The following is a 25,581-nucleotide window of genomic DNA, read 5'->3' as shown; positions in this document are numbered from 1 at the left end:
TTGAAAGTCCAGTTTGGAAAACTGTTTTATTTTAGATATGTAATCCTCCAAGTTAAAAGTGCAAGCGAGAGGAAAAAATAAACAATCGCTGCTCACTCTTGCTGCTTGTTGTCACTTCTTCTGCAGCCGAGTAGTCGCAAGAAGGATCACTAGCGCCCTCTAGCACCAGGAGGCGGGAGTCATTTAATGACTCATATTTGACACACGCAGCTACGGTATATAAATAAAACATAACTGCTTACTGTTCTTTTTAGCATATTCAATAGCTTGGGCCTTAAATCCTACTGAATAGCTCTTAATCTTCTTCCCTTTATGCGATTTCAAATGATTGAAATCAGCCTCCTCCATTTTGAAAATGATGAGAGGTGAAGTATCACTCGTGACGTGACGAGTTTGACCCAGTGGAAATTCTAGGTATATGCTAATTTTTTGGGGAAACGAGTTTGACCCAGTGGAAATTCTAGACATGCGCTAATAAAAATAATATTTTGCTAAACGAGTTTGACCCGCCGTTAATCCTGAGCCGGCGGTAATGCTTAATATGCGCTAATTATTTTGCGAAACGAGTTTGACCCTGCAGTAATTCTAGGCAGGCGCATACTATGTACCCGGCAGCAATTCAAGGAAATACGGTAAGTCCAACCGGCTTCTTTGAGGTACAAGGCAGTACATTAAGTCAGGGCCAGAGATGTGACATTAGTGATTATGGTTCCAAGAGACAGCAAAACCAGGGGTCGAAGGTCAGGGTCGTGGCTTAAATCTCAGGCGGCGGAATTTAAATGTCAGCCTCCTCCAGGGGACTAAACAAACGACAGAGCAAATTAACGGCACAGAGGCAGAATGCAGGGTAAAAACCCGGTGAAGACGCCGCTTCTATTTGTGGCTTTAAGTACGGTCACAATGGTAGCGAACCTTTGTATGTCAGAGAGAAAATGAACTGTGACCTACTTTCTAAGTCAACTTGATGGATTTGTTGTGTAGTGCACGGCTGTGCATGGACGGCTGCCAACTGGGCTTTGAATTTGGAAGAAGCCAAATGGCAAAACTGTGTTTGTAAAAAAAAAAAAAGTCGAAAAAGTAGGAGTGGGTGTCCTTTTATTTCCTCAACGTGACTGAGAAGTTTTTTGTTTCTTTCCTGGCGTGTTTAGGGTGCCTGGAATGCTGCATCAAATGCCTGGGAGGCATCCCCTACCCCTCGCTGGTAGCCACCATCTTGCTGTACGCCGGCGTGGCTCTCTTCTGCGGCTGCGGCCACGAGGCTTTGTCCGGCACCGTCACCATCCTCCAGAACTACTTTGAGGTGGTGCGGAGCCCCGTGGACGCACTGGACGTCTTCACCATGTGAGTATCGGTGCTCTCGGGGACTTTTGGACTACATTCACACTGCGGGCCAAAAGGGCCCAAATCGGATTTTTGCGAAATTGGGATATTTTTCCAGTCGACGATTTACAATGCAAGTACAAACCCCGTTTCCATATGAGTTGGGAAATTGTGTTAAATGTAAATATAAACGGAATACAATGATTTGTAAATCCTTTTCAAGCCATATTCAGTTGAATATGCTACAAAGACAACATATTTGATGTTCAAACTGATAAACATTTTTTTTTTTTAGCAAATAATCATTAACTTTAGAATTTGATGCCAGCAACCTATGACCAAGAAGTTGGGAAAGGTGGCAATAAATACTGATAAAGTTGAGGAATGCTCATCAATCACTTATATGGAACATCCTACAGGTGTGCAGGCTAATTGGGAACAGGTGGGTGCCATGATTGGGTATAAAAGCAGCTTCCATGAAATGCTAAGTAATTCACAAACAAGGATGGGTCGAGGTACACCAATTTGTAAGCAAATTGCCGAACAGTTTTAGAACAACGTTTCTCAACGAGCTATTGCAAGGAATTTAGGGATTTTACCATCTACGGTCCGTAAAATCATCAAAAGGTTCAGAGAATCTGGAGAAATCACTACACATAAGCGATATTACGTACCTTTGATCCCTCAGGCGGTACTGCATCAAAAACCGACATCAGTGCGTAAAGGATATCACCACATGGGCTCAAGAACACTTCAGAAAACCAGTGTCAGTAACTACAGTTGGTCGCTACATCTAAGTGAGAGTTAAAACTCTACTATGCAAAGCCAAACCCATTTATCAACAACACCCTTAAAAGCCGCCGGCTTGGCTGGGCCCGAGCTCACCTAAGATGGACTGATGCAAAGTGGAAAGGTGTTCTGTGGTCTGACGAGTCCAAATTTCAAAGTATATTTGCAGACAGAGGACGTGGTGTCCTCCAGAACAAAGAGGAAAATAACCATTCAGATTGTTATAGGCGCAAAGTTCAAAAGCCAGCATGTGTGATGGTATGGGGGTGTATTAGTGCCCAAGGCATGGGTAACTTACACATCTGTGAAGGCACCATTAATGCTGAATGGCCCATACAGGTTTTGGAGCAACATATGTTGTCATCCAAGCAACGTTATCAGAGACGCACCTGCTTATTTCAGCAAGACAAGTGTTACAACAGAGTGGCTTCGTAAAAAAAAAGAGTGTGGGTAATTTCCTGGCCCGCCTGCAGTCCAGACATGTCTCCCATGGAAAATGTGTGGCACATTATGAAGCGTAAAATACGACAACCGAGACCCCGGACTGTTGAATGACTGAAGCTCTATATAAAACAAGAATGGTAAAGAATTCTACTTTCAAAGCTTCAACTATTAGTTTCCTCAGTTCCCAAACGTTTATTGAGTGTTGTTAAAAGAAAAGGTGATGTAACACAGTGGTGAACATGCCCTTTCCCAACTACTTTGGCACATGTTGCAGCCATGAAATTCTAAGTTAATTATTATTTGCAAAAGAAAAATAAAGTTTGTGAGTGTGAACATCAAATATGTTGTCTTTGAAGTGTATTCAACTGAATATGGATTTGCAAATCATTGTATTCCGTTTATATTTACATTTAACACAATTTCCCAACTCATATGGAAACGGGGTTTGTAAAATGTGATCTTTTTCAGACCCAATGTTGCTTCGACGTCACTTGCATGCGCAGTTCGAAAAAGTGAAAACAAAATGAGTTGACTGGAAAACGTACATGAACAAGGAAGTCGCTATTACTACTCCTACAAAATAAAATAAAAGTCACCACAACTTAAAAATGATTGTTTTTTTTACATGAAAAGAGGTAAAATAAATATAATGTATGAATGGATGTATGGAGTATAATACATTTTGGGTGTTGGTTCTAATCTTTTTATGTCTGTTTAGTAGATGATACACAAACATTAGGGTGGATCTATGTTAGCTTTATTTTCCAACGTACTTACGTAAACAATGTAACATGTAAGCATATATGCCAAAGCGTCAATTCCGATCCTTCAACAATCGTTATTTTTTCGGAATCAATATACAGTGGTGGTCAAAAGTTTACATACACTTATAAATAACATCATGCCATGGCTGTCTTGAGTTTCCAATCATTTCTACAACTCTTATTTTTTGTGATGTAGTGATTGGAGCACATACTTGTTGCTCACAAAAAACATTCCTGAAGTTTGCTTCTTTTATGAATTAATTATGGCTCTACTGAAAATGTGAGGGTCAAAAGTATACATACAGCAATGTTAATATTTGCTTACATGTCCCTTGGCAAGTTTCACTGCAATAAGGCGCTTTTGGTAGCTATGTTCTCAAGTACCATGAATTGATTAACGTGGACCCCGACTTAAACAAGTTAAAAAACGTATTGGAGTGTTACTGTACTGTGCAATCTACTAATAAAAGTTTGAATCAATCAATCAATCAATCAATCAAAGTTATGGACAAAAATGCCAACATGGCACTGCCATATTTATTATTGAAGTCAAAAAGTGCATTTTTTTTTTTAACATGCCTCAAAACAGTAGCTTGGAATTTGCTCCCTCAGAGAGCATGAGGAGGTTGAGGTGGGCGGGGTTGGAAAGAGTTAGTGCTGCAAGGGATTCTGGGTATTTTTTATGTTGTGTTACGCTGTGGATGTTCTCTCGAAATGTGTTTGTCATTCTTGTTTGGTGTGGGTTCACAGTGTGGCACATATTTGTAACAGTGGTAAAGTTGTTTATACGGCCACCCTCAGTGTGACCTGTATGGCCGTTGACCAAGTATGCCTTGCATTCACTTGTGTGTGTGTGAAAAGCCGTGGATGTTATGTGATTGGGCAGTGCCTTTAAGGTTTATTGGCGCTCTGTACTTCTCCCTACGTCCGTGTACCACTCCGTACACCGGCGTTTTAAATAGTCATACATTTTACTTTTTGAAACAGATACCGATAATTTCAGATATTACATTTTGAAGCATTTATCGGCCGATAATATCCGCAGTCCGATATTATCGCACATCTCTACTCTGGACTTCGCCTAGTTTCCATTCAAACATGCAACAAAAGATCCTCATGTTTTGTTTTGTTTAAGGCGTACATTGTTGAAAAACATCCACTGAAGAAAGTAATAATTAGTTTAGCGTTTATGGTTCACTTCCAGGATTGACATCATCAAGTACGTGATCTACGGCATCGCTTCGGCCTTCTTTGTCTACGGCATCCTGCTCATGGTGGAGGGCTTTTTTACCAGCGGCGCCATCAAAGATCTCTACGGAGACTTCAAGATCACCACCTGTGGACGCTGTGTCAGCGCTTGGGTAGGTTTGGAGATAAGTACGGACAACCCCGGTCTTTAGTGGCCGCTCAATGGAAACAGCAAAAGTGGTGACGGTGTATAAGTGGCCATTTTATGCTGGTTGGCAGACATTTTTAATGGCGATAATTAATTAAGAAGGCGGGAAAAGAGCGCTGCTGCTTGTTGATTCTGTGAAAGTTGGAGAACAAAGGAAGGGGAGAGCTTGTTGGCGCAGGATAATATGGTGCTATCCTGGTCAAAAGTTTACATACACTTGTAAAGCAGTGGTCCACAACCTTTTTGGAGCTGCGGACCGGTCAACGCTTTTTTATTTTATTTATTTATTCTTTATAAAAAAAAATGTTTTGGTCATGAAAAATGTAGGGTTTTTTGGGTTAGTGCACTAATTGTAGGTGTATCTTGTGTTTTTAATGTTGATTTAATAAAAAAATATACATAATAAAAAGATAATAATAAAAAAAGAATATTCTGCGGCCCGGTGGTTGGGGATCACTCTTGCATAGTACATGTCATGGCTGTCTTGAGTTACCAATAACTTCTACAACTCTTATTTTTTTGTGATAGCGTGATTGGAGCACATAATTTCTACTAAAAGACAAGTTGTCTAGTATGTTGACTATTTTATTGAAGGACTAAATTGCAATAATAAACATATGTTAGATTTTTTTTGTCGAAATAAAGCCAGTAATGACATGTTTTTGTGGTCCCCTTTATTTAGAAAAGTACTGAAAAGTACCAGAATACTTTTGGTACCGGTACCTATGAGTTCAACAACACCCGGAAACATATACTCACTACACATAGTCGCACACCATACACATTTTGGATTAGTTACAAGCCTCATTTCTTATGGTATTTAATAATAAATAGAGCTAAACCACGTCCTTGCTTCCCTTCCCCCGCTGAACCGTAACGATCCGCCCAGGAACCTCTTCCCCACCGCACAAGCTGTACACTGACTACTCTCAGGTGTACCCAACATTCCCTTCTATAATATTGCTTCTGGACAAGCGACACGATCATAAAAAGGCTTTCTGAAATGCCGAGCTGCTGTTATTAAATTGCATAACCTCTAACAGATAAAATGTCTAAGTACAAATCATGTACAGTCGTGGTCAAAAGTTTATCATGTCATGGCTGTCTTGAGTTTCCAATCATTTTTACAACTCTTATTTTTTTGTGATGTAGTGATTGGAGCACATACTTGTTGCTCACAAAAAACATTCATGAAGTTTGCTTCTTTTATGAATTTATTATGGCTCTACTGGCAAGCTTCTGGTTGAATTGTTGACCACTCTTGACAAAATTGGTGCAGTTCAGCTAAATGTGTTGGTTTTCTGACATGGACTTGTTTCTTCAGCATTGTCCACACCTTTAAGTCAGGACTTTGGGAAGGCCATTCCAAAACCTTCATTCTAGCCTGATTTAGCCATTCCTTTACCACTTTTGAGGTGTGTTTGGGGTCATTGTCCTGTTGGAACACCCAACTGCACCCAAGACCCAACCTCCGGGCTGATGATTTTAGCTTGTCCTGAACAATTTGGAGGTATTACTGCTTTTTTATTGTCCCATTTACTCTCTGTAAAGCAGCAGTTCCATTGGCAGCAAAACAGAGCCAGAGAATAATACTACCACCACCATGCTTCACAGTAGGGATGGTGTTCCTGGGATTAAAGGCCTCACCTTTTCTCCTCCAAACATATCAATCAATCAATGTTTATTTATATAGCCCCAAATCACAAATGTCTCAAAGGACTGCACAAATCATTACGACTACGACGTCCTCGGAAGAACCCACAAAAGGGCAAGGAAAACTCACACCCAGTGGGACGCCAGTGACAATGCTGACTGTGAGAAACCTTGGAGAGGACCTCAGATGTGGGCAACCCCCCCGTCTAGGGGACCGAAAGCAATGGATGTCGAGCGGGTCTAACATGATACTGTGAAAGTTCAATCCATAGTGGCTCCAACACAGCCGCGAGAGTTCAGTTCAAAGCGGATCCAAGACAGCAGCGAGAGTCCCGTCCACAGGAGACCATCTCAAGCGGAGGCGGATCAGCAGCGTAGAGATGTCCCCAACCGATACAGGCGAGCGGTCCATCCTGGGTCCCGACAAGCGGTCCAGGATATATTGCTGGGTATTGTGGCCAAACAGCTCAATTTTGGTTTTATCTGACCACAGAACTTTCTCCCAGAAGGTCTTATCTTTGTCCATGTGATGTCCATCCATATTGAACCAAATTCAAGAAGAAGCTCGCCAGAACTTTGTGGATGGCTACCAAAAGCGCCTTATTGCAGTGAAACTTGCCAAGGGACATGTAAGCAAATATTAACATTGCTGTATGTATACTTTTGACCCTCACATTTTCAGTAGAGCCATAATAAATTCATAAAAGAAGCAAACTTCATGAATGTTTTTTGTGAGCAACAAGTATGTGCTCCAATCACTACATCACAAAAAATGAGAGTTGTAGAAATGATTGGAAACTCAAAACACCCATGACATGATGTTCTTTACAGGTGTATGTAAACTTTTGACCGCGACTGTAAGTACTGTATGCAAAGGTACATAATAGTTGTACCTCAACCGCTAGCCAGTGGCATTGGTAATGGCTGTTTTTTACTACCTGAAAGCAATTGTGGCAAAATAAAAATAAAAATACGCCGGTAACAAATAAGTAGGGTTGCTTTTAACATTTTTTGTGGCTGCTAACTGAACTCTTGCTCCTGTTTGACGTGCACGTTTGAAAAAAGATTGCGAAGACTGCGACTTGTCCGATTGCAGTACGTTATTTGCGGGTTGTGCACAAATCATTCAGATTCGACCTCCTCGAAACGGATTCTCAAACATTTTTACATCAATATTTGAAATAGTTCCAGGTTCAACAAAACTATTTGTCCGTCTTTAATCGCCATTGTTTGCTCAGGACAAATGAAGCCAACAGAGCTCGATCGTCGATAAGAATTGTGCTAGCTCCCTGACTTGATTTTCCGGAAAACACTACCCCCTAGTGGTGGTGCGGAATATTTCACGGCATGCAGGATGGATGACGCAGAACCGTAATCTAACGATGTTTGTTTTTAATAGGAAAATATATGAACTTCTGCTGAGTGAATGACTAACTGGGTAAAGTTGGCAGTTTAGAAAAATAAATACGACAACACGGGCAAGAAAAAAGTGAAGGAACTAAAGCGGACAATCATGTCGTGACATACTGATCGTGTTAAACGTGTTGTAGCTGAGATGCTGCGTGGTTGCATTGCAGCGGAAATATTACATAAAGAGGATAAGACAATAATGAAAAGTGTCAGGGCGCATCGAGGAACCTGCAGTAACGAGATTATCTCAGCTGTGAAATGAGTTTGCAAATCTGAAGCTCTCCGGGGAGGTAAAGTAAGCGATAAGGATTTGTTGTCATTGGCAAGGCAGTTTTTATTGATTTTTTTTTTTTTGTTAAATCTCCAAATTGTAAATTGTATGCCACTCACATCCACTGCAACAGTGATTCTTAAACTGTTTTTCCCCCAAACTACCACACCAGGACTAAGTATTCATTGAAACAAAAGCAGTGAAGTTGTCACGTTGTGTAAAAGGTAAATAAAAAGAGAATACAATGATTTGCAAAGCCTTTTCAACTTAAATTCAATTGAATAGTCTGCAAAGACAAGATATTCAATGTTCAAACTGGAAAACTTTGTTATTTTTTGCAAATATTAGCTCATTTGAAATTTGATGCCTGCAACATGTTTGGAAAAAGCTGGCAACAGTGGCAAAAAAGACTGAGAAAGTTGAGGAATGCTCATCACACCCTAATTGGGAACATCCCACAGGTGAACAGGCTAATTGGGAACAGGTGGGTACCATGATTGGGTATAAAAGCAGCTTCCGTGAAATGCTCACTCATTCACAAACAAGGATGGGGCGAGGGTCACCACTTTGTCAACAAATGCCCGAGCAAATTGTTTAAGAACAACATTTGTCAACCAGCTATTGCAAGGAATTTAGGGATTTCACCATCCACGCTCCGTAATATCATCAAAAGGTTCAGAGAATCTGAAGAAATCACTGCATGTAAGCGTAATAAACATTGAATGCCCGTGACCTTCGATCCCTCAGACAGTACCGCGTCAAAAAGCGACATCAGTGTGTAAAGGATATCACCACATGGGCTCAGAAGCACTTCAGAAAACCACTGTCAGTAGCTACAGTTTGTCAGTGCATGTGTTTTTTTTGTTTTTTTTTCTTCCCTTGGCCTCAGTCTGCACCCCATCTCCAGGGCCCAGGCTAAGACCAATTTTTTTATTTTATTTTAATCTTCTATTTTTTTCTCCCATTCCCTTGTTTACCTGTATCTCATCTTTTTTGTAAGGGGCGCTGGAAGCCGGCAGACCCGTCAGCGATCCTGTTCTGTCTCCCTGTTATGTTTGTCTGATCTTGAATGGGATTGTGCTGAAAATTTTAATTTTCCTGAAGGAACTCTCCTGACGGAATAAATAAAGTACTATCTATCTATCTATCTATCTATGTAAGTGCAAGTTAAAACTGTACTATGCAAAGCCAAAGCCATTTATCAACAACACCCAGAAACGCCGCCAGCTTTGCTTTGCCTGAGCTCATCTAAGATGGACTGATGCAGAGTGGAAAAGTGTTCGGTGGTCTGATGAGTCCACATTTCAAATTGTTTTTAAGAAACCGTGGATGTCGTGTCCTCCGGAACAAAGACCAAAAAAACATTCAGATTGTTGTAGGCGCAAAGTGTAAAAGTTAGCATGTGTGATGGTATGGGGGTGTATTAGTGGCCAAGGCATGGGTAACTTACACATCTGTGAAGGCACTATTAATGCTGAAAGGTACATACAGGTTTTGGAGCAACATATGTTGCCATCCAAGCAACGTTATAATGGACGCCCCTGCTTATTTCAGCAAGACAATGCCAAGCCACGTGTTACAACAACATAGCTTCGTAGTAAAAGAGTGTGGGTACTAGACTGGACTGCCTGTAGTCCAGACCTGTCTCCCATTGAAAATGTGTGGTGCAATATGAAGCCTAAAATAGCACAACAGAGACCCCGGACTGTTGAACAACTTAAGCTGTACATCAAGCAAGAATGGGAAAGAATTCCACCTGAAAAGCTTCAAAAATGTGTTTCCTCAGTTCCCAAACGTTTACAGAGTGTTGTTAAAAGGAAAAGCCATGTAACACACTGGTAAAAATGCACCTGTGACAACTTTTTTTGCAATGTTTTGCTGCCATTAAATTCTAAGTTAATGAATTTGCAAAAAAACAAGTTTCTCAGTGTGAACATGAAATATCTTGTCTTTGGAGTCTATTCAGTTGAAAATAAGTTGAAAAGGATTTGCAAATCATTGTATTCTCTTTTTATTTACCATTTACACAACGTGCCAACTTCACTGCTTGTGGGTTTTGCAAATTCACCATTTTTGGCCGCTAACATTACGCACAGCTTGAACAGTAACACTGTGTTTGAATGTTTAATTAAGTGACCCGTTGACGTACCGCCACCACAGTTTGAGAACCACTGCAGGAGATGACATACTTGCTTGGCTTGCAGTTTTTGCTTGCAGTACTCAACAGCAGTATCTATTCATACGAGATGCTAACTGTAGCATTGTGGTCTTTCAGTTCATCATGCTGACCTACATCTTCATGCTGGCCTGGCTGGGAGTGACCGCTTTCACCTCCGTGCCCGTCTTCATCTACTTCAACATCTGGAATATTTGCCAAAACGCCACCGTGCTGGAAGGAACCACCCTCTGCCTGGACCCACGCCAGTATGGTACGGGAACAATCCCCTCGCCACTGAGTGACTTTATGTCAAAGGCAATATTATTGTAGTCTTATCAGATCTTTTTAACTCATTCACTTCTCTGCCGTCTATTGGTTCTGATTTACCTTGCAAGTTAGGAGAATTGTACTGCATACAGTAGGGAAAGGATTTATATGGCCCCGTTCCTGGGTGGATCTCGCGTGAGAGGAAGAGGGGGAGGTTAGTCAGCAACCTGCAAAAATGATGGAAGGCGCCACTCTACATAGCAACAGACGCTGTGGTCAAAAACAGAATTGCCAGATCTAGATATTGCGGGGCTATACAACTACATAATGATGGTCCCAGTTTCAAGAGCCCGAGAGCTCAGGGGCCGGACATGGAAATGTGGATGTTTCGTCAGAAAGTGCCTCTGAAGGTTGTATTCCTTTGAGAGTGCGTTTACTTAATTGCAAAATAAACACATCGGCTTTCACGATGGACTGAAATTCATTATTCTGCCCTGGTTACTCGTTTCCAGCGTGTGCAGCTGGACAGATAGTTAACATCATGAAAAAACAGAAGCTCCAGACTTTTTGTTGAGGATTGATGTTCCTTCTTTTGAAGTATTTTCCTTCCTTAGTTTTATTGCTTTACACGTCTTTCTTCATTTAAGTGTGTAAGACTGAAAATGTAAACATAATACAAACAATGCAAAAATATAACAGCCATTGTGTATTTTATGTAATGTCCATTGTAGTTTAGTGTTAATACATTTACACAAACAACTACACCTTTTTACGCACATAGATATTGAAGTGAAGTGAATTATATTTATATAGCGCTTTTTTGTAGTGACTCAAAGCGCTTTACATAGTGAAACCCAATATCTAAGTTACATTTAAACCAGTGTGGGTGGCACTGGGAGCAGGTGGGTAAAGTGTCTTGCCCAAGGACACAACAGTAGTGACTAGGATGGCGGAAGCGGGGATCGAACCTGTAACCCTCAAGTTGCTGGCACGGCTGCTCTACCAACCGAGCTATACCGCCCCATATTGAACAACATCCACATCAATCATTGCACACAATGAATATGTCTCATCACAATGAAACCTAAGGTGTAGTGTTATCTCCCTCTACTGGTCAAATTAAGCACCAGATGTATTACATGAGCTTTAATCGCCGGAGTTACTCTAACATACCAAAGTCATGGACTTAGACAAACTTTATTTATTGAAATTGTTCAACGTAGTAGCTCAGTTTCAAAGGATGGAAAGGGTAAGTTTTTCCTTGCCCTTATGTGGGCCCAACCGAGGATGTCGTTGTGGTTTGTGCAGCCCTTTAAGGCACTTGTGATTCAGGGCGAATATAAATAAACATTGATTGATTGATTAATGATAATGCAGTTATAAAGTAAACAAAAAATGTACCACATTAGTACCACATTTCAATACAAAACAAACAAAATATCTTTATAAACAACATCTACTTACTAATCCGACCAAGTTTCATGATGAAGCTAACGCGTGGAGTTCTACCATTGTAGCTGGTCGGGGGCTTAAAAAGGCCTGACAGGAAACAATGACTTGGTGCAGAACATTCACACTTTGTTGTCCAGTCGCTGTTAAAAGTCCGATTTTAGCCAATCACTTTGACTTTTTTTAAGGGTTGCATTAGTAATCTTCTTCAACTTCACCAACTGCTGCTTCATTGCGACACATTTGCCTCATTGTTGCCCCCTATGGTGTGGCGGGAGTACTGCACACATGAGCAACCAGAGTTCAAATGGTTTCATCGAGCCTATTTTGGTGATGTTTCGGCAGGCCGCCAGTTGACCAGGCCTGCTCTAGTGTACCCCTAAATTTGTCACATTTCATGCGTCAGGTAAACCTCGGCGGATGGGAACTTGTGAATGCCTTCCTACTGTATGTTTGGTGTGTGCACTAGAATAGGTACTCAAATAGTGTTTTATGTTCCAGGCATTGTGCCAATTGCCAAGGCAAAGACGGTGTGTGCAGGACGAGAGGACTTCTACAAGATGTGTGAATCCAACGAGGTGAGGTGGTCACAGTAACTCGGGGCAGGTTTGAGGCTTGAGTCACTAATGTCTGAAATGGGGCTCCAGGCTCAAATCATTTTTTGCGATAATTGGTTCGCAGCTTAGTGTGAAACGACTGGGATGAGAATCAGCAGCTCCAAGTCCAAGTCCATGGTTCTCGCCCGGAAAAGGGTGGAGTGCCATCTCCGAGTTGGGGAGGAGACCCTGCCCCAAGTGGAAGAGTTCAAGTACCTCGGAGTCTTGTTCACGAGTGAGGGAAGAGTGGATCGTGAGATCGACAGGCGGATCGGTGCGGCGTCTTCAGTAATGCGGACACTGTATCGATCCGTTGTGGTGAAGAAGGAGCTGAGCCGGAAGGCAGAGCTCTCAATTTACCGGTCGATCTACGTTCAGGACTCAATTTAGCTCAATGAGGAGAAACCCGTAAAACTGCACCCTTGTACAGTGTCGTCCTAGGCTCTGACAAGATAATTCTACATTCTCTGTTATTTGGACTTTCCCTGATTACAACAACTAAATGCATGCATCTCTTATTATTTTTAATAACATTGTTATTCTGAAGCTCCTTCTTCACCACAACGAAGGAGCTTCAGAATAACAATGTAATGTAATAAGAGATGCATCCGTTGTGGTGAAGAAGGAGCTGAGCCAGAAGGCAAAGCTCTCAATTTACCGGTCGATCTACGTTCCCACCCTCACCTATGGTCATGAGCTTTGGGTTATGACCGAAAGGACAAGATCACGAGTACAATGAGTTTCCTCCGCCGGGTGGCAGGTCTCTCCCTTAGAGATAGGGTGAGAAGCTCTGCCATCCGGAAGGAACTCAAAGTAAAGCCGCTGCTCCTCCACATGGAGAGGAGCCAGATGAGATGGTTCAGGCATCTGGTCAGGATGACACCTGAACGCCTCCCTAGGGAGGTGTTTAGGGCACGTCCGATCGATAGGAGGCCACGGGGAAGACCCAGGACACGTTGGGAAGACTATGTCTCCCGGCTCGTCTGGGGAGGGCTCGGGATCCGGCAGGAGGAACTGGACGAAGTAGCTGGGGAGAGGAAAGTCTGGGCTTCCCTACTTAGGCTGCAGCCCCCGCAACCCGACCTCGGATAAGCGAAAGAAGATGGATGGATGGATGGATAAATTCAGGGGTGTCTTACAATACACTTTTTGGCGATTCGATCGGTAGGTCTCCGATACAACTATTAACATTGCAGTCGATTTATCAGAACTTGTCAGTGGGAGGGAGGCAATTTGAGTAGCCGTGGCCCACCGCGTACAAGGGGTGTGTCGGGAGAATGTGCCGAGATAGAGGACCCCCCCCCGCTGAGAGAATCCTTAAAGCCCGCCGTCAGACACATAGTAAGGTGGGACTTCCAGGAGAAAGTCTCCCTCACAGCTCCCCTCTGGCAATGGGAATAATCCTTTCGTAGGTTCGCTGATAGAACCCTAGTTATGAGGTTTACTTCCACAGTACCGTCAAGTCTTTTTGTCCTTGCATCAGAGGTTTCCAGGACCTCACGAGATTATCCAACGTCCAGTGAAATATAAGATCTGTTTTTTTTTTGGGAGATCTGCATAATCTGGGCTATTGCGAGCATAAAAAGATAACTTTTTTTTGCCCGTTTTGCCAAAATCTAATGATGCACATTTGAGTTTGAAATCCCTTAGTGTAATGCCCACATTACAATACATGTATAAACTGAAGAGGGGAAGACTTGAAAAAGAGTATTTTTGCACATGAAAAGTTTTTTTGCTAATTGTTTTTAAAACCGAAAAACAACAAGAGCACCACTGGCTAGATAGGATAGACTTGATATATCCCAGAGTAGGGAAATTGCTGTATGTGGTTGCAGTTCAGACACAAAAAGTCCAGAAAAAATAAAGTGAAAAAATCATGAGGGGTACATTAGAGAACACAAAAAAGACATTAAAAGAACACAGCTGAGGCAACCAGCCGCCACTTCATTTCTATGTACAGCTACAAAAGTAAAACAAAATGAAAAACCATAAATAAGCAATACATAGCCATTTGTGGTTTAACAAAACATACATTTTTAGGTGTCCATTGTTTTCACAATTACGAATCATATTGTAAAAATTTGCATATCAGCCAGAGTAATTTGTTTGGGAACCCCTGTACTCACGATTGAATACAAAAGTTTTAACTTACAATTTTCTCAGAGAATAGAATTCCCTTCCTTTGTTGAGAATTGTTGTACGGTTTGGGCAGCAGGTTATAGGTATCTTTGTGCATAATTTTAGATGTTTGCAAATTCACTACATCGGGGAATTTCAATATTTTTGATCAATTAAGTCCCTTCCTTCCTTATTGTTTCTGTTCCTATACCGAGATATCAACGCAGTGTATCACCGTATCGACAGTGTGTACCACCACAGGCTTCATGAACAGTGTCTAATGTAGAAAGCTATTCATCCATAGTTTAAATTTGAAAAACTAAATGAAACCACATTTCTGGATATAATGATTGATGATAAATTAAACTGGAAATCTCATGGAAAAAATATACAATATAAAGTAGCAAGAAACACGTCAATAATGAATAAAGCAAAACATGTTCTAGACCAAAAATCACTTCATATTCTCAACTGCTCACTAGTGTTACAAATCTGAGTTACTGTGTAGAAATATGGGGAAAAACTACAAAAGTACACTTCATTCATTAACGGTGTTACAAAAAAAAATCAGTTACAATAGCACATAATGTTGGATATAGAGAACATAAAAACACTATTTATTGAAACAAAAACTATAACCTGCTACCCAAGAATATACAACAATTCTTCCCAACAAAAGAGGGTACCAATAATCTTAGATACAAATGTAATTTAAAACAATTGTACGCACGTATAACACTGAAGACCTTCAGTATATCAGTATGTGGAATTAAATGATGGAATGGATTAAGCAAAGCAATCAATGTACTAATATGATCCACTTCAAGAAACTCTTCAAACTTAAGTTGGTTGCAAAGTACAAAGTAGAAGAACCATGATAATCATCCTGAATTTATTTCATCCATCCATTCATTTTCTAGATAATCTTACTTATCTCACCATATGAAAAATTGCTTACTTCACCAATTAATATTTATTTATTTTTATTGTGATTACTTATGGAGTATATTGTGAATAAATTGGGAGCAGGGAGTGAAAAAAGTGAAGGTAAAGGGGTGGGATTAAGATTAAGTAAACTCTGCTTCTTCCGGCTCCCTTTCCAACATGTTGAAAAGAGAAACTGGAAATTATGATGTATCATGTTGTATACATGCATGTGTGATGTATCATGTTGTATGCATGCATGTGTGATGTATCATGTTGTATGCATGCATGTGTGATGTATCATGCTGTATGCATGCATGTGTGATGTATCATGTTGTATGCATGCATGTGTGATGTATCATGTTGTATGCATGCATGTGTGATGTATCATGCTGTATGCATGCATGTGTGATGTATCATGTTGTATGCATGCATGTCTGATGTATCATGTTGTATGCATGCATGTGTGATGTATCATGTTGTATGCATGCATGTGTGATGTATCATGTTGTATGCATGCATGTGTGATGTATCATGCTGTATGCATGCATGTGTGATGTATCATGTTGTATACATGCATGTGTGATGTATCATGTTGTATGCATGCATGTGTGATGTATCATGCTGTATGCATGCATGTGTGATGTATCATGTTGTATGCATGCATGTGTGATGTATCATGTTGTATGCATGCATGTGTGATGTATCATGTTGTATGCATGCATGTGTGATGTATCATGTTGTATGCATGCATGTGTGATGTATCATGCTGTATGCATGCATGTGTGATGTATCATGTTGTATGCATGCATGTGTGATGTATCATGTTGTATGCATGCATGTGTGATGTATCATGCTGTATGCATGCATGTGTGATGTATCATGCTGTATGCATGCATGTGTGATGTATCATGTTGTATACATGCATGTGATGTATCATGTATGCATGCGTGTGTGATGTATCATGTTGTATGCATGCATGTGAGATGTATCATGTTGTATGCATGCGTGTGTGATGTATCATGTTGTATGCATGCGTGTGTGATGTATCATGTTGTATGCATGCATGTGTGATGTATCATGTTGTATGCATGCATGTGTGATGTATCATGTTGTATGCATGCATGTGTGATGTATCATGTTGTATGCATGCATGCGTGATGTATCATGTTGTATGCATGTATGTGTGATGTATCATGTTGTATGCATGCATGTGTGATGTATCATGTTGTATGCCTGCATGTGTGATGTATCATGTTGTATACATGCATGTGATGTATCATGTTGTATGCATGCATGTGTCATGTATCATATTTTATGCATGCATGTGTGATGTATCATGTTGTATGCATGCATGTGTGATGTATCATGTTGTATGCATGCATGTGTGATGTATCATGTTGTATGCATGCATGTGTGATGTATCATGTTGTATGCATGCATGTGTGATGTATCATGTTGTATGCATGCATGTGTGATGTATCATGTTGTATACATGCATGTTCCAAATATATTCAACTCAACATTCCATGGTATTTTCTGCTGAGATGAATCGCTAACAAGCCTGTAAATCCGTGAAAAAAAACAACTTCAGATGTGATTTGTCTTGGCTACAGCTGAACATGACGTTCCACCTGTTCATCTGCGCCCTGGCTGGAGCAGGAGCTGCCGTCATCGCTATGGTGAGTCACCACTCAAGAGCACTCATTTCAAATCTTTTCAAGTCTCAGGTCATTCGGAACATTCTTGGGAGTCATTTTTAGAAGAAAAAAAAACATTCATTGCATCGATGTTGTTCATATTTGATTCTAGTTGTTCCTAACAACCAAGGAGAGAATCCCTTGTGCTTTGTTGTGGCTGCACGGTTGGGGGCCTCGGCCCGTGGATCGCCGTTAATCTGAGGGAAGGCATTTTGGTGCAGTGAAAAGACGCCGTTTGTCTCCCTTCCCTCGCCCCCTCCCGCTTTCGGGGGCGCCTGGCGTGTCACGGCGTTGCCATAGAAACAGAGGAGGGGAAAACGAGTAATGGATGGCAATCACAAACACTGCTCGGTGATTTCTTTTTGCACAGGCAAAATGTTTGTCGGGCAGAAATTATGATTACGGTGCAAATAGTATCAAAATACTGCTATTTAATTAGTTATTTCAAGATTAGACTTCCCTGAAATAATTACCAGCCTGCTCTGCACACATTCAGGTGTCCTAAAAACAACCCAAAGTCCAAGCAAATCAAAGTTGGAGACTTGACAAGTGCTGTCTAATTTGCACTGTTGCCCAACAACAACAACACGTTCACCAAACAATTCCCGCTGGAAATAGAATTTCTGCAGGAGCAAGCAGTCATTGGGCTTCAATATGTTCAGTCTGGGCCGCGCTGCCATGGCAACCAGTCCGAGAACGCAACCAGTGTCATGGTGCCCCCTGCTGGAGGACTCTTAAAGGTCTCCAGTCTGCATGGAAAAACAGCCTGCTTGATGACATCACCAGCAGTAAGTCAAAGTTGTAGGAGGTGGACTCGCCAAGGCTGACATTTCTCACAGATTCGGTTCATTATCATATTTGACAGAACCTCTATGAGGCGAGGAAGGTGTCCGGTATTTGGGCCTTAGGCCCCTTCTACACCAGGGTAAATCCCACCTAACCATATCCTTGCCCACTCACATACACAATGGTCGTTTAAGACCCCCTCCTCCCCTCCGTCAGTCAGCGCATCGCGACCTAGTACGCATGCGTGGAACATGCACCACCTCATAGTCACCTCCAGTGTTGCTTTGTACGCAACTTCTTAAATGTAACTTATCTGAACATTATCCAGCATTGTGCTATTTCAATTACCTGGAATCCAGTGTGCGGTGGGGCCCTATGGTAGTGAATCACACCTGAACCATCATAAATTAATCAAATCTTGAATAAAGAGCCTTTGACATCAATCATTCTAGGGATATATATATATATATATATATATATATATATATATAAATATATATATACATATATATATATATATATATATATATATATATATATACATATATATATATATATATATACACACACTCCTCCATTTGGGACAAAATCTCCTCCCCAACCCGGAGATGGCACTACACCTTTTTCCGGGCGAGAACCATGGACTCGGACTTGGAGGTGCTGATTCCCATCCCAGTCGCTTCACGCTCGGCTGCGAACCGATCCAGTGAGAGCTGAAGATCCTGGCCAGATGAAGCCATCAGGACCACATCATCTGCAAAAAGCAGAGACCTAATCCCGCAGCCACCAAACCGGAACCCCTCAACACCCTGACTGCACCTAGAAATTCTGTCCATCAAAGTTATGAACAGAATGGGTGACAAAGGACAGCCTTGGCGGAGTCCAACCCTCACTGGAAATGTGTCCGACTTACTGCCGGCAATGCGGACCAAGCTCTGGCACTGATCATACAGGGAGCGGACTGCCACAATAAGACAGTCCGATATCCCATACTCTCTGAGCACTCCCCACAGGACTTCCCGAGGGACACGGTCCAATGCCTTCTCCAAGTCCACAAAGCACATGTAGACCGCTCTAAAACAACACCTCCAGGCAACTTCAACACTTTACTAATACCCTCCTCCATTCACATCCCACCTCCCCGGATTATAAACAACTCAAATGTACTTCTAATGTATATACTTGTTCTTATGCTATGTGAACTCACTATGTTCTCTGCTGGCTGTACATATCCTACTAAATAAGACCTACACTGTTTCAATGTCCACATTTCTCTGTTGATGCAATTGTTGATGACTGAAGTTCTGATATCAACCAAAGCTCCTCATCCCACCCCCCGGATTGTAAATAATGTCAATAATTCAATGTACATACTATGATGATTAACTTGTGTGATGACTGTATTATGTTGATAGTATATATTTGTACCATGAATTGATTAATGTGGACCCCGACTTAAACAAGTTGAAAAACTTATTGGGGTGTTACCATTTAGTGGTCAATTGTACGGAATATGTACTGTACTGTGCAATCTACTAATAAAAGTATCAATCAATCAATCAATCAATCAAAGACTGGTTGGGCAAACTCCCATGCACCTTCAAGGACCCTGCAGAGAGTATAGAGCTGGTCCACAGTTTCACGACCAGGACGAAAACCGCACTGTTCCTCCTGAATCCGAGGGTCAACTTATTGGATCTAATTAGGGTCCAATAAGCCCAAATAGCAAAGAGAAATACAAAAAAAGTATGTAAACAAACAGCTTGGGCCTTAGGAAGTTTGTCCTTTGTGTTTTTTGAGGTTTCCCTCTTACACAGATGCTTATGTGTGCTATGGATATGAGGGTTTTTTGCCCCTCGGCCTCAGTCTGGGCCCACTGACCAGGGGCCCAGGCTTAGACTGAATTTTTTTCTTTTAACCCCCCCCCCCCCACGTTTACAGTACCTGTTTCTCATCTTTTTTTGTAAGTGACACCGGAAGTTGTCAGCCCCATCAGCGATCCTGTTCTGTCTCCCTGTAATGTTTGATCCTGTTCTGTCTCCCTGTAATGTTCGATCCTGTTCTGTCTCCCTGTAATGTCCGATCCTGTTCTGTCTCTCTGTAATGTTGGATCCTGTTCTGTCTCCCTGTAATGTCCGATCCTGTTCTGTCTCCCTGTAGTGTTTGATCCTGTTCTGTCTCTCTGTAATGTTGGATCCTGTTCTGTCTCCCTGTAATGTTGGATCCTGTTCTGTCTCCCTGTAATGTTGGATCCTGTTCTGTCCCTCTGTAATGTTGTATCCCGTTGTGTCTACCTGTAATGTTGGATCCCGTTGTGTCTACCTGTAATGTTGGCTCCTGTTCTGTCTCCCTGTAATGTTGGCTCCTGTTCTGTCTCCCTGTAATGTTTGATCCTGTTCTGTCTCCCTGTAATGTTTGATCCTGATCTGTCTCCCTGTATTGTTGGATCCCGTTCTGTCTCCCTGTAATGTTGGATCCTGTTCTTTCTCCCTGTAATGTTGGATCCTGTTCTTTCTCCCTGTAATGTTGGATCCTGTTCTGTCTACCTGTAATGTTGGATCCTGTTCTGTCTACCTGTAATGTCTGATCCTGTTCTGTCTCCCTGTAATGTTTGATCCTGTTCTGTCTCCTTGTAATGTTTGATCATGTTCTGTCTCCCTGTAATGTTCGATTCTGTTCTGTCTCCCTGTAATGTTGGATCCTGTTCTGTCTCCCTGTAATGTTGGATCCTGTTCTGTCTCCCTGTAATGTTGGATCCTGTTCTGTCTCCCTGTAATGTTGGATCCTGTTCTGTCTCCCTGTAACGTTTGTCTGCTCTTGAATGGGATTGTACTGAAAATCTTCATTGCTTCTCGGGGATTAATAAAGTATTTCTGATTCTGAGATTTAATTATTTATTGTTTCCTCCTATCTTAGATCCACTACCTGATGGTGCTGTCAGCCAACTGGGCTTATGTGAAGGACGCGTGCAGGATGCAGAAGTACGAGGACATCAAGTCCAAGGAGGAGCAGGAGCTTCATGACATACACTCCACTCGCTCCAAGGAACGACTCAACGCTTACACATAAAACATTCGGTCTTTCTCTACAAGGGGGTGGGGGGGATGTGTGTGTCTGTGTGTGTGTGGAGGGGGGCTCAAAACCACCTCTGATGTCACAGGTGCATCACCTGACAACGTGTTTCAGTCTGATGACATACAAAAGCCCCTTTTCCTCTCTTATGGATGCTGTTTGTTGTCATCACGGCAGTCGTTGAAACATAAACGAGTGCCCTGGGTACTGTAGTTTTTAGTGTAGTTTGTAGATTGACAAGTAGCGGTGGTATTTTCATATTTTTTACATTGAATGCTTTGCTTATGAAACGTTTTGCTCTTCAACATAATTTATTTTCGGTCGATTTTCGAGAGGGGCTTTGAAAGGATTCTCAAGCACATGTTCCGTCTCATGATGTGTGATATCCGTGTACAGTACTGTATGTGAATGACTGGTTTATTCGAAAAATCAAAAAGTAAAAAAAAAAAAAAAAAAAGGGATTAAAACCACTAATCACAACACGGTATTTGAATCGACTTTATATTTTAAAGATGAACAGAAACAATGAATATTACAAACCCCGTTTCCATATGAGTTGGGAAATTGTGTTGGATGTAAATATAAACAGAATACAATGATTTGCAAATCCTTTTCAAGCCATATTCAGTTGAATATGCTACAAAGACAACATATTTCATGTTCAAACTGATAAACTTTTTTTTTTTTTTGCAAATAATCAATTACTTTAGAATTTGATGCCAGCAACATGTGACAAAGAAGTTGGGAAAGGTGGCAATAAGTACTGATAAAGTTGAGGAATGCTAATAAAACACTTATTTCAGCAAGACAATGCAAAGCAACATTCAGCACGTGTTACAACAGCGTGGCTTTGTAAAAAAAGAGTGCGGGTACTTTCCTGGCTCGCCTGCAGCCCAGACCTGTCTCCCATGGAATATGTGTGGTGCATTATGAAGCGTAAAATATGACAGCGGAGACCCTGGACTGTTGAACGACTGAAGCTCTACATAAAACAAGAATGGGAAAGAATTCCAATTTTAAAGCTTCAACAATTAGTTTCCTCAGTTCCCAAACGTTTATTGAGTGTTGTTAAAAGAAAAGGTGATGTAACACAGTGGTGAACATGCCCTTTCCCAACTACTTTGGCACGTGTTGCAGCCATGAAATTATAAGTTAATTCCATCCATCCATCCATTTTCTACCGCTTATTCCCTTTCGGGGTCGCGGGGGGCGCTGGCGCCTATCTCAGCTACAATCGGGCGGAAGGCGGGGTACACCCTGGACAAGTCGCCACCTCATCGCAGGGCCAACACAGATAGACAGACAACATTCACACACTAGGGCCAATTTAGTGTTGCCAATCAACCTATCCCCAGGTGCATGTTTTTGGAAGTGGGAGGAAGCCGGAGTACCCGGAGGGAACCCACGCATTCACGGGGAGAACATGCAAACTCCACACAGAAAGATCCCAAGCCTGGATTTGAACCCAGGACTGCAGGAACTTCGTATTGTGAGGCAGACACACTAACCCCTCTGCCACCGTGAAGCCCAAGTTAATTATTATTTGCAAAAAAAAAATCAAGTTTATGAGTTTGAACATCAAATATCTTGTCTTTGTAGTGCATTCAACTGAAAATGGGTTGAAAAGGATTTGCAAATCATTGTATTCTGTTTATATTTACATCTAACACAATTTCCCAACTCATATGGAAACGGGGTTTGTAAATCATTTAATAAAAACACGCACCTGTTAAACAGGACAAGTATATTTTGATTGATATGAAACGTGGGAGCAAGTCAAAGTGGGTTATTTTATGCTATAGTTGGGGACGTTTGTGGTATTTTTGAAGTAAATGAAGCACATACTCTTCAACGTGGAACTTGGTAACGACACATTTTTTTCCTGCTGACCCTGCACTGTACATAATGACACATCAAAGCATTCCTACACGTCGTTAAGCCCGGCGACTGATTGAAGCCGCGATGGGAAGGTGTCGTTGTTGTGTTGGTCATTTAAACACCGAACAACACGAGAAAAAAACTCTGTGTTCACGCGCTTCATCGACCGAGTCCCTGCTCTGGTTAGCGCCTCGGCATTGGACTCCGAGTCAGAAAGGTGTACTATTTGTAAAGACCGTGACTTTAGATGTTTTCCGTGGCATGGACATGCATTGATATCACTTGTTTTTGTTTTCATTTGGAGACTTTTGCCTGTCTTGCTGGACCAGCCCTTTGTTTCAATGTGCAGTATATACTAAAATACTTACAAAGCCATGCTACTTCTATAGACACTGTAGTCCTTTAAGTTGTGTTGAGTTAGTTAGTGACGAGGAAATGTCCTAAAAAGGTGATACCTGTACCGACATCGCTTACTCTGTACTTATCCGCTCTCAGCTTTCTCCTTGTGTTGGTCTTTTGTACATCCACTACCAATGCTTAGTACCGAGGCGTTAAGAAGATTTGTTTTGTACGTCCATGTGCCAACAGCTTGAAGTGGCTTATTTGACCTGTGTGATCAAATTTGCTTGCGTAAATAAAATTCACTTGTGTACTTGTTGATTAATAGGCGGTGTGTCAAGTGTCCTTCTGTTCTTGCAGCAACTACATGACATCCAGGAGGACTAAGAACTGCTTTGGACCACTAGAGGCCACTACTACCTCCTATTTTACTACTTACGTATAAAATACTACACGGTCTAGCTCCATCCTATCTTGCCGATTGTATTGTACCATATGTCCCGGCAAGAAATCTGCATTCAAAGGACTCCAACTTGTTAGTGATTCCCAAAGCCCAAAAAAAGTTTGCGGGCTATAGAGCGTTTTCCGTTCGGGCTCCAGTACTCTGGAATGCCCTCCCGGTAACAGTTCGAGATGCTACCTCAGTAGAAGCATTTAAGTCTCACCTTAAAACTCATTTGTATACTCTAGCCTTTAAATAGACTCCCTTTTTAGACCAGTTGATCTGCCGTTTCTTTTCTTTTTCTTCTATGTCCCACTCTCCCCTGTGGAGGGGGTCCGGTCCGATCCGGTGGCCATGAACTGCTTGCCTGTGTATCGGCTGGGGACATCTCTGCGCTGCTGATCCGCCTCCGCTTGGGATGGTTTCCTGCTGGCTCCGCTGTGAACGGGACTCTCGCTGCTGTGTTGGATCCGCTTTGGACTGGACTCTCGCGACTGTGTTGGATCCATTGTGGATTGAACTTTCACAGTATCATGTTAGACCCGCTCGACATCCATTGCTTTCCTCCTCTCCAAGGTTCTCATAGTCATTATTGTCACCGATGTCCCACTGGGTGTGAGTTTTCCTTGCCCTTATGTGGGCCTACCGAGGATGTCGTGGTGGTTTGTGCAGCCCTTTGAGACACTAGTGATTTAGGGCTATATAAGTAAACATTGATTGATTGATTGATATTCACCAGATGCCGTGGGCCAATTTGGTGCTTTTGGCCAATTATTTTTGAATTAATTAATCCTCTGGCAATACTTTCTCTGACTGGTCAAAATGGTAAAAGGGTTTAGTTTAGTTTATTTAGGGTCCCCATTAGTCTACAACGCAGTGGAGACTATTCTTCCTGGGGTCCTGGCAAAAAACATCACACAATCACAAAACAAAAGATTACAATGCAGTACAACATGATCAAATAATAAAATGTAGTACAAAAATAGCCAAAACAAATATTAATAAGTTGGTGTTTACATAATAATGTTCATGCCCGAGATAAAAAGAGCAATTTAAAAATATATATACAAACCCCGTTTCCATATGAGTTGGGAAATTGTGTTAGGTGTAAATATAAACAGAATACAATGATTTGCAAATCATTTTCAACCCATATTCAGTTGAATATGCTACAAAGACAACATATTTGATGTTCAAACTCATAAACATTTTGTTGTTGTTGTTGCAAATAGTGTGTGAATGTGAGTGTGAATGTTGTCTGTCTATCTGTGTTGGCCCTGCGATGAGCTGGCGACTTGTCCAGGGTGTACCCTGCCTTCCGCCCGATTGTGGCTGAGATAGGCGCCAGCGCCCCCCGCGACCCCGAAAGGGAATAAGCGGTAGAAAATGGATGGATGGATGGATGTTGCAAATAATCATTAACTTTAGAATTTGATGCCAGCAACACGTGACAAAGAAGTAGGGAAAGGTGGCAATGAATACTGATAAAGTTGAGGAATGCTCATCAAACACTTATTTGGAACATCCCACAGGTGTGCAGGCTAATTGGGAACAGGTGGGTGCCATGATTGGGTATAAAAGCAGCTTCCCAAAAAATGCTCAGTCTTTCACAAGAAAGGATGGGGCGAGGTACACCCCTTTGTCCACAACTGCGTGAGCAAATAGTCAAAGAGTTTAAGAACAATGTTTCTCAAAGTGCAATTGCAAGAAATTTAGGGATTTCAACATCTACGCTCCATAATATCATCAAAAGGTTCAGAGAATCAGGAGAAATCACTCCACATAAGCAGCATGGCCGGAAACCA

The 25,581-nt window shown here is 41.6% G+C and overlaps 1 protein-coding gene across 1 annotated transcript in view; it reads left to right on the top strand.

Moving 5' to 3' along the window:
• The window catches only part of gpm6aa (glycoprotein M6Aa), a 64,968-nt gene extending 41,309 nt beyond the window's left edge, over positions 1-23,659 (top strand). The window contains exons 2-7 of the mRNA XM_061891716.1: positions 1,149-1,341; positions 4,522-4,678; positions 10,323-10,476; positions 12,423-12,499; positions 17,176-17,241; positions 20,962-23,659. Coding sequence (XP_061747700.1) covers positions 1,149-1,341; positions 4,522-4,678; positions 10,323-10,476; positions 12,423-12,499; positions 17,176-17,241; positions 20,962-21,114 — 800 coding nt within the window. The 3' untranslated portion in view covers positions 21,115-23,659. The remainder of the gene's footprint in view (positions 1-1,148; positions 1,342-4,521; positions 4,679-10,322; positions 10,477-12,422; positions 12,500-17,175; positions 17,242-20,961) is intronic.
• The last annotated feature ends 1,922 nt before the right edge of the window (positions 23,660-25,581 follow it).

The sequence above is a fragment of the Nerophis ophidion genome, linkage group LG29, assembly GCF_033978795.1.
Source record: "Nerophis ophidion isolate RoL-2023_Sa linkage group LG29, RoL_Noph_v1.0, whole genome shotgun sequence".
NCBI lineage: Eukaryota > Metazoa > Chordata > Actinopteri > Syngnathiformes > Syngnathidae > Nerophis > Nerophis ophidion.
This window is presented reverse-complemented; position numbering and strand designations above follow the sequence as displayed.